The sequence below is a fragment of the Dermacentor albipictus genome, chromosome 6, assembly GCF_038994185.2.
Source record: "Dermacentor albipictus isolate Rhodes 1998 colony chromosome 6, USDA_Dalb.pri_finalv2, whole genome shotgun sequence".
NCBI lineage: Eukaryota > Metazoa > Arthropoda > Arachnida > Ixodida > Ixodidae > Dermacentor > Dermacentor albipictus.
In genome coordinates this window covers 42,218,655-42,232,776 of record NC_091826.1, presented here as the reverse complement: position 1 = coordinate 42,232,776, position 14,122 = coordinate 42,218,655, and the positions used below count along the sequence as shown (strand labels likewise).

At 43.3% G+C, this 14,122-nt stretch overlaps 1 protein-coding gene across 8 annotated transcripts in view; it reads right to left on the bottom strand.

Annotated features, from left to right (window-relative positions):
* Positions 1–3,073: 3,073 nt before the first annotated feature.
* Positions 3,074–14,122, bottom strand: part of LOC135920761 (uncharacterized) — a 172,026-nt gene continuing 160,977 nt past the window's right edge. For 7 of the 8 annotated variants that reach the window (XM_070540399.1, XM_070540400.1, XM_070540401.1 and 4 more), the window contains 6 exons: positions 11,189–11,287; positions 8,701–8,852; positions 7,197–7,277; positions 5,416–5,454; positions 3,583–3,633; positions 3,074–3,228 (listed from right to left, as the gene is read on the bottom strand). In XM_070540399.1, the coding sequence (XP_070396500.1) occupies positions 3,199–3,228; positions 3,583–3,633; positions 5,416–5,454; positions 7,197–7,277; positions 8,701–8,852; positions 11,189–11,287 (452 nt within the window). In that variant the 3' untranslated portion in view covers positions 3,074–3,198. The remainder of the gene's footprint in view (positions 3,229–3,582; positions 3,634–5,415; positions 5,455–7,196; positions 7,278–8,700; positions 8,853–11,188; positions 11,288–14,122) is intronic. The other variant, XM_065455011.1, reaches the window with a different exon arrangement.

Here is a 14,122-nt window from a genome sequence, read left to right as displayed (position 1 = left end):
CAGAAGGACGGTAGCATGCGGCGTTGGCACCAAAGGCTGCTGCTGCATTCTATACCGCTGGCTACCGCTGCGGTACGTTACTCTCAGCAAAAAACTCGAAGGACTGCTCAGCGGCGTTCAATTAGACATTAATGCTTTCGCATTCAAAACTGATAAGAATTGCTTAGGTGCCCTCGGATTTTTCTCGTGTGTGTTTGGTTTAGCGGATACCACAAGCCCATGCATATTTGTTCATTTCTTAATACGCTCTTTGTTCCTGCTTCTGTATTATGTGAAGTTCGCTTGGAGGCGCTTATTAGTAACGTTTCTTAGCCTCATGATTAGTGTATGCAGACAAGCATTCCTGGGGAATTTTGCGATACAAACCTGTACGTTAGCTCTCACAGTCTACTTCCCTGTCCCTTTAAATTGCTATGAATGCTTCATAGTGCCCGTTTAGTCAAACAATGGGTTTTCTAATTTAATTTAAAATTCCCGACTGCTGCTTCAGCACACTGTTTGGAGCGCTGTTCAAGAGTGAAGCACAATTATCGGAGAAGTCCGCACTTGTAGAAACAGTTTTCAGGCGAAGTCCTGCGTTAAGCAGAGGCTGCAGATGCCTTCAGCAGCCGCGTTCGGCATTTCCACGAACGCAGAGATAGCTTAGGTTTTATGGGCCTGCTTATAAAGTAACCTTAACCATAAGGGGCGAAGAAAGAACATGAGAACATGCCACGTTGGTTGGTAAGCTGCTAAACGCGAACGAGTAGCTTATAGACGCTTTTAAAGTATTGGTTAGTTCACTGCAAACAGATGGCGCTGGCGACACGGGAGGCCACATGTTGCCTAAAGAATGAATTCGTCGCCTAGCTCTTTGGAGGGCTTTATTCCCTGTCGCGGCGGCTTCACTCCAATAGCCGTGCAACGCAAGAACGCTCCTGTAGTTAAGGTTAAGGAGAAAGTTAAAGTACGCTAGATGGTTGAAGCACCTCCGGGAGCCCGAGTATTCCCGCGCCACTCATAATCAAATATCCAGTTTGAACAGGCTAAACTCCGCATCTACTTTATCTGCTAAATAGGCCGCACTCGCATACAAACTTGAGTAAAGGTGACTTGTAGTTGTAGAATTGACAATTGGGGCATTCTCACAGGACTTTTCGTACTAAAGGCTTAGAAGCTTACAATCTTGTTTGTTCAGAATGAAGAAGCATTAACAAAAGTGGCGAACCCTTCGCAAATTGCGGTCTACTAACTCTGCTTCACTAAAGAAAAAACTCCATAATTTTCTTCGCTCTTATTTTTTTCGCTCCGCCACTCCGGAATAAAATGAAAGGCCCTGACATGAACAAATCTGGCCCAATTTATACTTTCGCGCATGCTTACACACACAAAAAAAAATGTGTTATCCGAAAAGTGACAGAAAAGCAGTAGGACAATCTGGATAATTGCCACAGACGACTCGAAATATTGGACCCTACTGTGAAATTTAGACTACCACCTAAAATTCAACGTACCTGTGCTAGTCTCCTGGACAGGCTTAGGCTAGGGGTGACGTTCACGCGCGGTTACCTGCACCTCATGCGACGCACTGAGTCTCCAGCCTGTGAGCTGCGCAGTGTGAATGAGACTATAGGTCGTGTGCTGCGCGACTGCTCAACTTTTGTCGCTCTTCCACGTATTCAGGGCAATGACCTTACGCGCCACTGCAGCCCGCCGCTGAGGGAGGATGGTATTTAGGGCCTTTGGCCAGACGTTAAATGTAGTGTTAAGGCCATCCAGGCCTTACTTGACGTTTTTTTCGAATGTACGAGACTCGACTGTAGGCTTTCAGCAGTCCAAATTGCTTGCTATATGTTTTACATCCCCCTTCTCTCGTCATCGTCTCCCGTCATGCGCCTGTTTCTCCCCTTTCTTTCCCTCTTTCCCTTCCCCCAGCGCACACTAGCTGGCTGGAGGAAAGAATATCAGGCCGACCTCTCTGCATTTCGAATCATTAAGTCTCTCTATCTCTCCCCCTCTCTCTCTGTCTTTCTACATAGAAAGTAAGTGATGTAACGACCGCACACGAAATATTGTTAAAAACATCACAACTTGTCCCTTGCCCGCCACCCTCCTCACCCGTGCCAATCCCAATTAATAAAGGAAAAAAAGAAAGAATAAGAAAATTACAGTAATTAAAATTTAATACATCCGCATAATATGCGTACTCCTGTGTCTTGGAGAGCAATTAATAGTCCTGTCTTAGAGTACATTCACCGTACGGCAAGGAAGAATGTTTATGCGATATTTATATGTCTTTCGAAGCTTTCGCCCAAGTTTCCCACATTTCACGCAGTCATTGTCGGCAGCAAACGCCGAAGCAGCGTCTTGCTGCACAGAACCTCTTTCCAGTAGGGGCGTCGTAAACTGGGACAAGTGATGGACGCGCCACCACGTGAAAAAAAATGGCGGCGCCTCCGAGAAAGCGACGACAGTGACGCCAACTTGTACAGTATCGCTCTGGTTTAGTCACATGTAGATGGGGCGTTAAGCAGTTTTAAGTGAGCGACATTCAACAATCCTCTCCGACTACCGTACCTTTCGTAAACCTCTATCCGTCTGTTCAAGCGAAGAGACGTATTTGGGCTGGGCTGGCTGAATTCGAAGAATTTCGCACACTGTTTACCGTTTATTTGACTCATTTTAGGACTGGAGAATGAAGCCAGTGTTTGGGGTCGACTTTCGCATCCCGGCCAGCATTTGATATTAGCCATAAACGCTCGTTTGTGGTTGCGTATGAGTTATCACATGAAAAAACTTCGGAATTATCACTATAGTGGGATAAAGATGGCGACATCAATGCCATGTAATGTTGGTGACCTTGTTCAAGTAGTTGTGTTGTAAGTTTCATTTTGATATCCTGCGCTTCTAGATGTAAATATAATTTCAGAAGCCCCCTCCCCTTCCTTTATAAAAGAAAAGTAAGTAAGTGAAAAGATTTGCTAAAGTGCCTCACACCACCAAAACACAAAGTTGATCACTCGGGATGAAGGTCCTTGTAGCCACCTGGATGGTTGGCTGCAAAGCTTTATTTCAGCAGGTGCACTCACCACAATTGTATATTGCCAGAAAATTAATTTATTCAAGAGCCCGCCTCATCGTATTCTAAAACTTAATTTTCTGTTAATCTATCGTAAGGTAGAATTTAGCTGCAAGGAGCCCACGCCGTAGTGAGCCATCCTAAAAACCCAGAGCCTTTTGCAGGCACCCCTGTAAAACAGAAAGAAGAAAAGCATGTCATTTCTACAAGGACGAATGCCTCTTTCTTCAGTGGCAGAAATATATATAAATCAGCTCATAGTTGCAAGATTATTAATGCAAGTGGTTATGCAGGTTATAAAATACAGAAGTGCGTCCACCGCCAGAAACTCGTGTTATGGTTGGGACAGTTGTTTTATCCAGATCAGTTGCACGCAAATATGGCAACCATACACGATAAACAACAGACCTCACAAACGTGATGAACAACATGCACAAACGTACGATTAATAAACCCGCTTCGCTTTAATAAAGCAGTCGCAACTGTCGAATTGCACTTTCAAGAACAATTGAACACCCACGTACCATTCCGTCGTCAAAAATTTTCGCATCATCGGCGCTCATGCCCGTGGCACTCTGTAAAGAAGGTTTTTACACTTGAGAACAGGAAACAGTATTTCTGACGAACGTCAGCTCCACGAGTAGAAAGACCCGGGCGCTACTTGTCGCTCTGCGTCTAGGTAGAGAACTAGAAAAAAGGAGGTTAACTGAGGGGCCCTATTTGTATTTGTCGTATCACAAAAAGCCGACCAACACCGACACCAACGACAACGTAGGGGAAATCACTAGTGCTTATTAAATGAAATAAAACAATAAATTAATGGAAATGAAAGTGGATGATATAACAACGCGAAATGCCATTAATTTCCATTAATTTATCGTTTCCTTACTATATTTATTAGGCACAAATAATTTCCCCTATGTTGTCCTCGGTGTCAGTGTTTGTTGGCTTCTTATGATATGACTAATAAAAATAGCGCCCCTTGGTTAACCCCCTTTCTTCTCGTTAGAGCATTTGTTAAGGAATGACGGGAACAAAGCACATGGTGAGCCGCTCAATTCCTACGTCAACACTTCATCACAGCCTTTGGCCGTCTTTTTTTCAACTTTCCGTTTATTGAAATTAAATTTTGGAGTTTTAAGCGCTGCTTGCATGCGTCATCTGCTTAAAGGCACGCCATGGTGAGGCCGGCGGGGAAGGAGGGAGAAGGGGGGAAGGGGGGGAGGCAATAAGGGTACAAATTTTTGTTGACCACTTAGGGTTCTTTTATGTGCGCCCACTGCATAGTAAACGAGCTTTCTTTTTGCACTCCAGTAGTATTTGAAGGCTGCCGCCGAATCCGGCGTCCAACCTACTACTTAGCGCTCAGATGCGGAACGTGTTATACACGCCTTAGTACGAAGGCGGGTTTTCTTGTTTTTTCCAGCTTTCGACATTCCGACTATTTCAACGCAGGAAGGGCTTTGATGCTTGAATCCCGACAATTTAACGGTCATAAGCATTCGCTCGCAGTGGTATAGTGAGTACGCCTACGAGATTTCTTCATGTAATTGATTCCTGAAGAAGCCATCACCTTTAAAACGCACGTTATGTTGATTTGCAAGTACTTGCGTAAGCAAGAGAGTTGCACAGTGAGCTTTAAAATGGAAGACGAAACCTGCAAAATGACTTCATGACTAACTTCTGCACGCAGTGTATACATAGCGTGTCTCGCCGATAAACATAGGCTCATTTCTAGCACCGTGTCATGCGTGGCTATATTGTAAGATTCAAAGATTATGTACTGCTTGAAATAGTATGAACAGCTTATGTTACATTTGGAGCATATTGTCCTTCCTCTGAGTGAAACAGAGTTTCACTAAGAGGAATATAATAATATAATAATATTTATAATAATAATAATAATAATAATAATAATAATAATAATAATAATAATAATAATAATAATAATAATAATAATAATAATAATAATAATAATAATAATAATAATAATAATAATAATAATAATAATAATAATAATAATAATAATAATAATAATATTTATAATAATAATAATAATAATAATAATAATAATATAATAATAATATTTGGTGTTTTACGTGCCAAAACCACTTTCTGATTATGAGGCACGCCGTAGTGGAGGACTCCGGAAATTTTGACCACCTGGGGTTTCTTAACGTGCACCTAAATCTAAGTACACGGGTGTTTTCGCATTTCGCCCCCATCGAAATGCGGCCGCCGTGGCCGGGATTCGATCCCGCGGCCTCGTGCTCAGCAGCCCAACACCATAGCCACTGAGCAACCACGGCGGGTTACCTCCATGCTATCGAGGTGTAACCTTTTTTTGACGTACTCACCTTAACTTTGGCGACTGCTTCCTGCGAGCAGCTCACGTACTGTAATAAAGAATGTATGGAAAGTGGAGTGTGTAACTGATCTGCCCATAAGAAATTAATGATTTATTTCAGGACACCACTTGTCTATTGAGTATAAAAATTGTGTGCAGTTACAACTGGATAGCTCCAGTTCCTGCAGACCACTCTTACGACCTATAAATTTGGGAGTATGCGTCCGCATTTCAAGATTTTTGTAGTGATATAGCAGAAAATTCCCTTACGGCCGTAATTCTTGATGTGCTCTTGAAGGTGTTGAATGACAGTTCAAAATGCACAAGCAGTTTTAAAAGTTTCATACAAATACTTATATTTCGAAACCTTCCAGTTCAGAAAAAAACAAGTTTGAGTGGTGCATAGTGGAGATGAAACGACATTTCACGATCTTCAGAAAGTCAGTGAGTCCTATTACTGCACCTCATTTGCGGTTGTCAAAATGTTAAAAAAAATTACGTGGTGAACGAACGAATATCGTACTTGTTCCTTTCCATGGGCTACATTGGACCCGTGAGACATCAACATCTAGGAGCTACTTTTGTGTTGCAGTGTGTATGGCCCACTCATTGTTAGCGCAACATTTGAGAAACACCTGTAAGGACAGCTTGCAGGTATATATATATATATATATATATATATATATATATATATATATATATATATATATATATATATATATATATATATATATATATATATATATATATATATATATATATATATATATATATATATATATATAGATAGAAGTAAATATTGTCGGGAAGAAAGTGCCCGAGCAGATGACAGAAACAGACATTCTGCATTTATCATTTCTAAGCTTGATATTTAGCCCGACATATTGCGTAAGGTTCTAATACGGACATTCGGGAATGAAGGAGAATATTTTTAATTTCTTTTTTGAATAATGCCACCCGGTCCTCGAGACGCATATATTACCTTGAGCCTTGCTGTTATAACCTCTCCTTTCAGGACATATATATTAATTACGACCCGCGAAAAAAAATTGTCTTTGGGCAGCTGTGGGGACAGCCCTGCGTCTTGGGAGGCTTTTAAAGAGAAGAACTTGCCAAACAACACCGTACTTCGTGGCAAGCTATAGAAACAGATAATCGAAACGGGACGAAGGATAAGTATTCTCACTGTGTGGTCCCGACTTGAGCACTTGATGGCCTGACTTCCTCAGGTTCAGTGTACTTCCTAGCATTTCTTGTGTCAAGAACACTAATGAAGCTCTCACTAATTAGCGTAGTTTCGGGCGCCTTCTAAATGAAATGATACGTTACCAGATAATAGATAATAGTCACCTATTAATTTCTAACGCGCCTTCCTTCAGCCTTTCCTAAAAAAAGGCGTTATCAGTGCAGAATCAACCCCTCTGCGCGGTAGGCAGAGAAGTACGATTATTCACACGTTGTCTCTAACCGCTGAATAGCTTCTATATGAAAAACCAAGGATTTAATTCGTGCGAATTGAAATTAGTTTTATACGTGACAGACAACAATCCTGTGACGCGTTTGTTTTGCCTTTGAGAGGTGGCCTTCGTTGGAATAAAATTGGGTTCCCCATAGTCCGTGTACCGTCGTGTAACGTCATCCCATTGTGAACAAGGCTTCCGTAGTGGAGCCGAAACGTCCTTTAGATTTATTCATTTTTTAGCACTTCTGTTCTGTTGGTGTCCTCAGTTTTATTACCTCAGTCCGTGTATTAATTACAAAATATCAACCAGGAAAACCAATTTCACTTACAACGCTCGACTTCTGATCGTCAGGCGTAGACGATAACTGCATTCCGCATGTATTCAGGGCCGGTATCATCTGGTCGATGACCTGTAACGCCGCGATAAACAGCAAAAAAGAAAAAAAAGTTCAGCGGAGCTTGTCACTGTGAATCCACGCGTAAACGAAACACAGTTTTAGAGGCACGCTTGTTTCCACCTTCATTCGCGTTTCATCACTGAATAAGTTTTCCCGCTTGAAATTACGAAGGGTCCTGTCCCATGGCTAACAATATCCAAGAGTACTTAACATGCGCTGTTTAATTACCTGCGTTAAAACACGTAGGCGTCCTAACATAGAGAGCTTGCAATGTCAGCCAGCGCCCCATCAAATCTAAGACAAAGCAAGAGACACTGTGAGACCTGGAGAATTCAAATCACGATAATCCGAGTATGTAAACCAGCACCTCTTCTTTTTTGAGGAATGTCCCATGGTGAAAAAGTTAACGTATTACAAAGCAGTTTTGTTTCTTTCACAACTGGTGCATGACGGGTACAAACGCTCTGAGTTATTACGGTTATAAAATGTGGAAAATTGACATTGTGAAGCATACCTACAGGCGGCACATAGTAATTGAAATGAGACACTGCGAACCGTCCAACTAATATGTTCACAGACATTTGCTACTCATTATTTTTAATGCTCATTCACTGAGGATGCCGTTCGTGCATGTAGGTACCGATGCGTCGTAAGCGCGGTTGCACATCGTTCCTGATATCATCTCACATACACTAGAACGTCGCTTTCACGTTTCATAAGAAACCACGGGGAAAGAACGCATAAAGTGGACAAGAGTTACATCGAATAACACTTGCAGGAACGGCAAAAATGAAGCAGGAAGCCACTCAGGCGTAATGGAATTTGAAGTTGAGTAGACAGCCAGCGAACTATTGAAACACGCTAATTTGACGCTATAAAATCAACATGCCGAAAAGCCGCGAAGTAACCGCCTTCTGTGGCAACTTGTCTTAATGATCGCGGGCGCCATCGACGTTTCCCAGCGTTTAAGCCGAGAAACCAAAATGAACCGCAACGTGTTTACAAGATTGTACAGTTTTTTTAGTGCTACACACAGTTTGAAAGCATTCAACATACCGTAACGATGGAATGAAACATGAACAGGGTGAAGCGAACTAGAAGCCGATAAGCCCTTTCCACATTCGCGACTGTGTGTGATGTCAGACTAATTCATTCACAGCGGGTTACTCTTTTTTAGCTGGGGCACACTCAGCCGCTGGCTACACTTCAATTGTCCGTGTCACTTTTAAGCAGCCAAAAGTGAGATATTTCGCGTATTTTTTCCCGTCGGCGCTTTGTTTCGACGCGATTATGCGAATACAATTCACAGGCTACGTACGTATCGGAGCGACGAAAAACGAAAGAAAATTGACGTTTTTCTTAAGTTTTTTTTAGGACGTCAGGAGTACATGATATTGCACCATGTTCAATTTACTAGACGCCGAGCGATACTAACCTGCATGGCGACTTGAGGAGTCATGGAAGCCATACCCATGAGGCAGACCTGGATATCGGGCAACTTGCTCATAACTAGCTGTTTGGTCTGGGGATCGGTAATCTTCTCATCGAGCAGTTTCTGCACGATATCCAAGAGGCCACCACCTTGGCCTGCATGTGCCCGTTAGCGGGCAAAAGTAAGAATGCTTACTCTTTGTCTAAAGTGAGGCAGATACCTTCACAAACTCACACACACGTGCACACACACACACACGCACGCACATATATATATATATATATATATATATATATATATATATATATATATATATATATATATATATATATATATATTCTTTATGAGGCATTGTTTGCGCAGATTCTTTACATGTCGCAAACACATAGATTAGTACTATACAGCGATCCTCGCTGGACGATTTTGTTAATCTCCATGTTTACTTAAAATTGTTCTAATTACCCAAACTCGTTTCCGTGACCACTTGTCTTTAAACACCGTGCACCCCTTCGGTTAAGTGCCTCAGGCAGCGCATAGATTTCCCTCGAGAGGTTGTATGGTCTAAAAGTAATGCGCCTTTGCGATTGTTAAGAACGAAGATCAATGCTAAAGAGGCGACGTGCTCGTTAATTGTTAGCAGATCTCATTGCAACATGAAAAATGTGTGGTTGGTTAAAAAAACAACTTCGATATTCTCTCACCTATCGCTCACGACGGTACATCGTACATGTGCTGCGTGAGCAGGCTTTCCGCGGGGCTCTGTCTCTTGCAACCACGTCAGATCTTCGAACAAGCTGTGGATCTTTCAAGTAGAAGGATCGACATTTGGGCGAGTTGGTACTGATCGACAAGACGAAAGGATCCGTGTTTTGCTGGTACTGCGTTAGCAGGTACGATGTGTCTTGCGCCACCTTCCGTTGTTTCAACGTCAACGTCCCTACCACGCGCACCTTGAAAGATCCTCTTGAAGGGGCGGCTCAAGACGACGATGATCTTTCAAGGTGCGCGTGGTAGGGACGTAGACGTCGAAGCACCGGAATGTGGCGCAAGACGCATTGTACCTGCTAACGAAGTACGAGCAAAACACGGGTCCTTTCGTCTCGTATGGTCGGCGTAGCAAAGCCAAATGGCGTGAGAATTGCGATGGACTTTATCAACGTAACTTAACCAACCTTCCTCATCATTTACTCGTGGAACTCACCTGCGTCAACCTAATCATGAGTCTGTATGCTACGAGACAAATAAATGTCGTTGCTTGTACTTTCTCAAAAGCGTTCACACTGCTTCTACAGCAACCTGCTAATGAAAACTAGCACACATTTTAGTTAGGTGAATTGCGAACCTTTTACATAGAGATAACTAGGAGCCACATTCGCTGCTTCGTTCGCGTCTTTGCGTCGGTTTCCGGGATCGTGGTTACCAAATTGCCAAATATGACCATTGAACTGTAGACTGTTCATCTCGAGATGCTAAACGAAGCAGTAAATTTTCGTACCCCGGTAATGAGTGCACCTCATGTTAGCATGGCCCACCCAGTCCGTTCAAGAAGGTAACCGAGAGCGACACAATAAAATTAGCCTTCACAAGAGGGCGCTACGTAGAAAGCTTGCAACGTCAGCTATATCATGGCGTAAAAATTATATGTATAGTGCGATATATTGAACTTTCATCCCTTGCCTATCCTCTTCAATAACGGTGTGCACATGTGTGTACGTGACTTCTTTTTTCACATTGTTGGCAAAGAAGCAAAATCTCTGGCATTGTTGCGTAAGGGGCAGGGAGTCAGGCAGTTGGAATTAGGCATGGCCATGTTCCAGGGCGTAAGCGAAATGAAAGAGGTGCTGAGACAAAGAGGATGAAAGCGATCTACCTTTCCTGTCATGCGTTTTGCCTTTGCACCTCTATTCATTTTTCTTACGCATTGAGACATGTCCAGCTCTGACAGTGCATTGAGGATAAAGTGAACTACTGGTATGCCCAATACGCTTCCATTTCAGGAAAGCATGGTTGGTACTGCTAAACGCAACCATTTTGTGAAGGCACGCTAAGACATATTGGGATATCCGACCTGGCTAGTTTTATCACCAATGGGTAAGTTTCTTTGTGTTCTTTTTCTTAAGGTTCACATCAAATTATTTCCTCGATCGTAATGCTTGCAACTAATGGTAACCCTTTCTTTTTTCATTTCCTATGAGCCGGTCATTCAGGCCTTTTTAAAAATAAAGAAAGGGTCTAAATCAATATTTGTTTACGCTGTTATTACGAGTGCTGCTTAAAAATGTACAGATCACTTTACTGCCTCCGATTTACTTTATTTGAGTCTGCAGCACCTTCGAACAAAATGATTTAGATTTCACACAGTTATCGGCTGCCCTATATAATTCCTGGCCAAATGATTTATGGTGGCACCGTTAGCTAGTATTTCACGTTGTTTCAGATAGACGTAGTAAACGAAGACGTACGGCAAGTAAATGCCACGGAGCTTTGTTACCTTGCACGTATCCAATGGTGACCACTGACACCAGTAGCGCTGCAACGAAAAACCTAAGATCCATGGTCGGCACGTGAGCGAATGAAGGAGACCCTGCAACTGAAGGGTAAACCGTTAGGAGGTTCCAAGCCCCATCGTTTTTAAAGGAATCGACAGGTTCCGCTTGACCAGAATCGAGCGGGCAGGAGAGATACATGAGGGCGAGAGAAAGGGCACCTGACCATCACGGGTCATTTATGATGCAGATTGGATTAGACGATAAGAGGCGGGCAGACGCCGAAACGCTTGGTAGAGCGACCTTCGGACTTGGCCCGACAGAAGTGACATCACATTTGCTTGTAACCACGTGTACAACACTGCGAATTATTCAAAAGGCTTCATAAAGACAAGATGCATGACAGCTGGTCACGCTCCTGCGACCTTCCGTGGCCAGAGCTGGTCTCTTTCCTCTTCGTGATTGCTGCTACGAGGCACGTGTTCTGTTGTTGTACTCGTGTCGAAGGACAAGTACCGCTGTCAGTTGGCATGGTTCCCATAGATGATGGCTCTCTCTCCTAAGTCACTCATATTATTCGAACAGTAATTTCTAACAAAACTTATATTTGCCTGAAACATCTACGACATTTCTGTCTTTACACTAAAGCCACGGATGAGTGGAAAGCCTACTGTAAGCATTGGAAGTCATATTTGACCCGCCTAGTTATGTAGCCTGTTGAGGCGAATTTTCCAAAAGAACTTTGTTGCCTCGACTCTCTCATATGACCGCACATTATTGTTCTTAGTTCACAGAGGAATGCCGCTGTAGCCAAGACTTCGGCGAGCCCCCTTGACTAAGCCTCGGCTACGGCCACACACTTAGTTTCACCACGAGTCACCGCCGAGACTACTATTTATGCTTTTCTAGCCTCGAAACAAATAGATACGTTATCACTGGCAGTAAATTAAAGCGCACTACAGACGAGGATGGTGAAAGAAGACGGAAGACACACGAACGCTAACTTGCACCGATTGGGCATTCTGTACAAGTTTGCACTAACTTGACGATTGTTGCAAGTTAGCGTCAGTTATTGTCATGATATACCAAGAAGCCCAAACTACCTCATTAGTGAGTTACGACAGAACTATGCTGTCTCGTCATAGAGATAGAATATGTTGGGAATAATTTTTATTTGGAGATAAACAAAAAATAGGCTGCAGTAAGCCTTAGCCTTAGCGTAACCTTAGCGAACAGAATCATAAGGTTTCAATGAAAATTTGAATGATTTTCCGCTTTTCAAATGGTCTTCCTCACTTGGTCAACAGGCAAGCTTATTCTTTCCTTATTCAGTTCACTTATAGCTATTTATTCACGTGGCGTACGTGCAACACTACGGACGTAGACATACGGAGACGATCTTTAGTGATGCCAGCAATCACGAGGGCAGACGCAGCATTCCTCCACCTAGCAGTCTGCCGAGATTCCCAATGTCTAAGTGGCTGCCCCGGCTAGCTGGAATGCTCAGGCCTAATCTCGCCGGTCTTAGCTTTCCTTTCTTTTTTCTTTCTTTATTTGTTTTCACTGGTAAAATACAATGACTGGGGCTAAGATAAAAGCTACAATGAGGCAGCTTGAGCTGCCCTTAGCCAGGGGCGTAGCCAGGGGGGGGGCTTATGGGGCTTCAGCCCCCCCCGAAATTTTTTCGTGCTGTCCATGCACCGCCGACCAAAGCGACGCTCGGCGCCGGAAATCACTCTGGATTTTGTCTAGAATGTATTTTTGACGCTCGAAAAGACATTCAACCGCGAAGATTGCAAACTCGGGCTGGATTTCGTGGCAACGCCCATACACCGGGAGTCACATAACGCCAAGCAGTCCCATCCGAGCACAAAGTTTCAAGGGCGCTTTGATGGTGAGCGGGCTCACCGCGGCATCTCACTGAGGCCACGGAATCTATGGAGCGCATGGATATCAATTGCGAAACTTTATGGGTATAAATCTTATAAGCTTTTCATGTGAAATGTGCATTGACATTTCCAAAGTTGTGCATTAGATTTTCAATTGCGCGACTTTGTGGGTTTAATGTTGTTATAAACATTTAACGCCAAAGGTCTATTGATTTTCTAAAGTCTTACATCGGAACATACAACGAGACAAGCCAAATCAACACACTAGCAGACGAGTTGACAAAGCAGGCAGCGAGGTCCAATGAGACGAAGCGTTGGGGTGGTTCATTTGTGCCGTCATGTCACATAAAAAAATATCAACATTTTTTTTACCCTACGCCAGAACATCCATGTCAAGACACTAAAGCCGGCCAAAGTAACTGCGTTCTTATTTATTTTTTCTGCTTTGACTTTTATTCGCGAGAACACATTGAGCCTCTTCAATTTTTTTTGTTGTTCTCGCTACCCCACCCGCGGGCTGCCAGAGCCAGCCAGAGCGCATACGTTTTTCTCGTATGGCCCCGACCACCGCGCGGTGCAGTTCGGTGCGCGTTCGGTTTGCTCTGGCCGAGTGGATTTTCACCTGACAGAGTTTTGGACGCTTTCTGGCTAGCAGACGAGAAAAAAAAACAATGGTCGCTCGCCGCCATCACTGTGGGGACTCGAAGGATTGCACCGCATTCCTTGAGCAGAACCTTTCCGGAAATTCTTGTTTCGCCGCTGTAGGATACTGAGCAGTATGCGTATGGTTCTCAGTGGACCAAGCGTCTCATGTTTTCTTCGGTATTCCTTCCGTAGCCCCATTAGGTGCCCGAAGTAGGCATTCGATTCTGGCCAACATACTTTCCTATGCGTTTTTTTTTTTCATTTTGGTGCCTCCGCCTCACAGAAAAAAGAAATACATTGTTGCGGCGCAGCGAATTGTCGCATGGTGAAAGTTCGATTATGATACTTCTTTTGCGGAAAGTAATGGGCGACGGGACGCTTCAGTTACCGGATACGTTTATTATA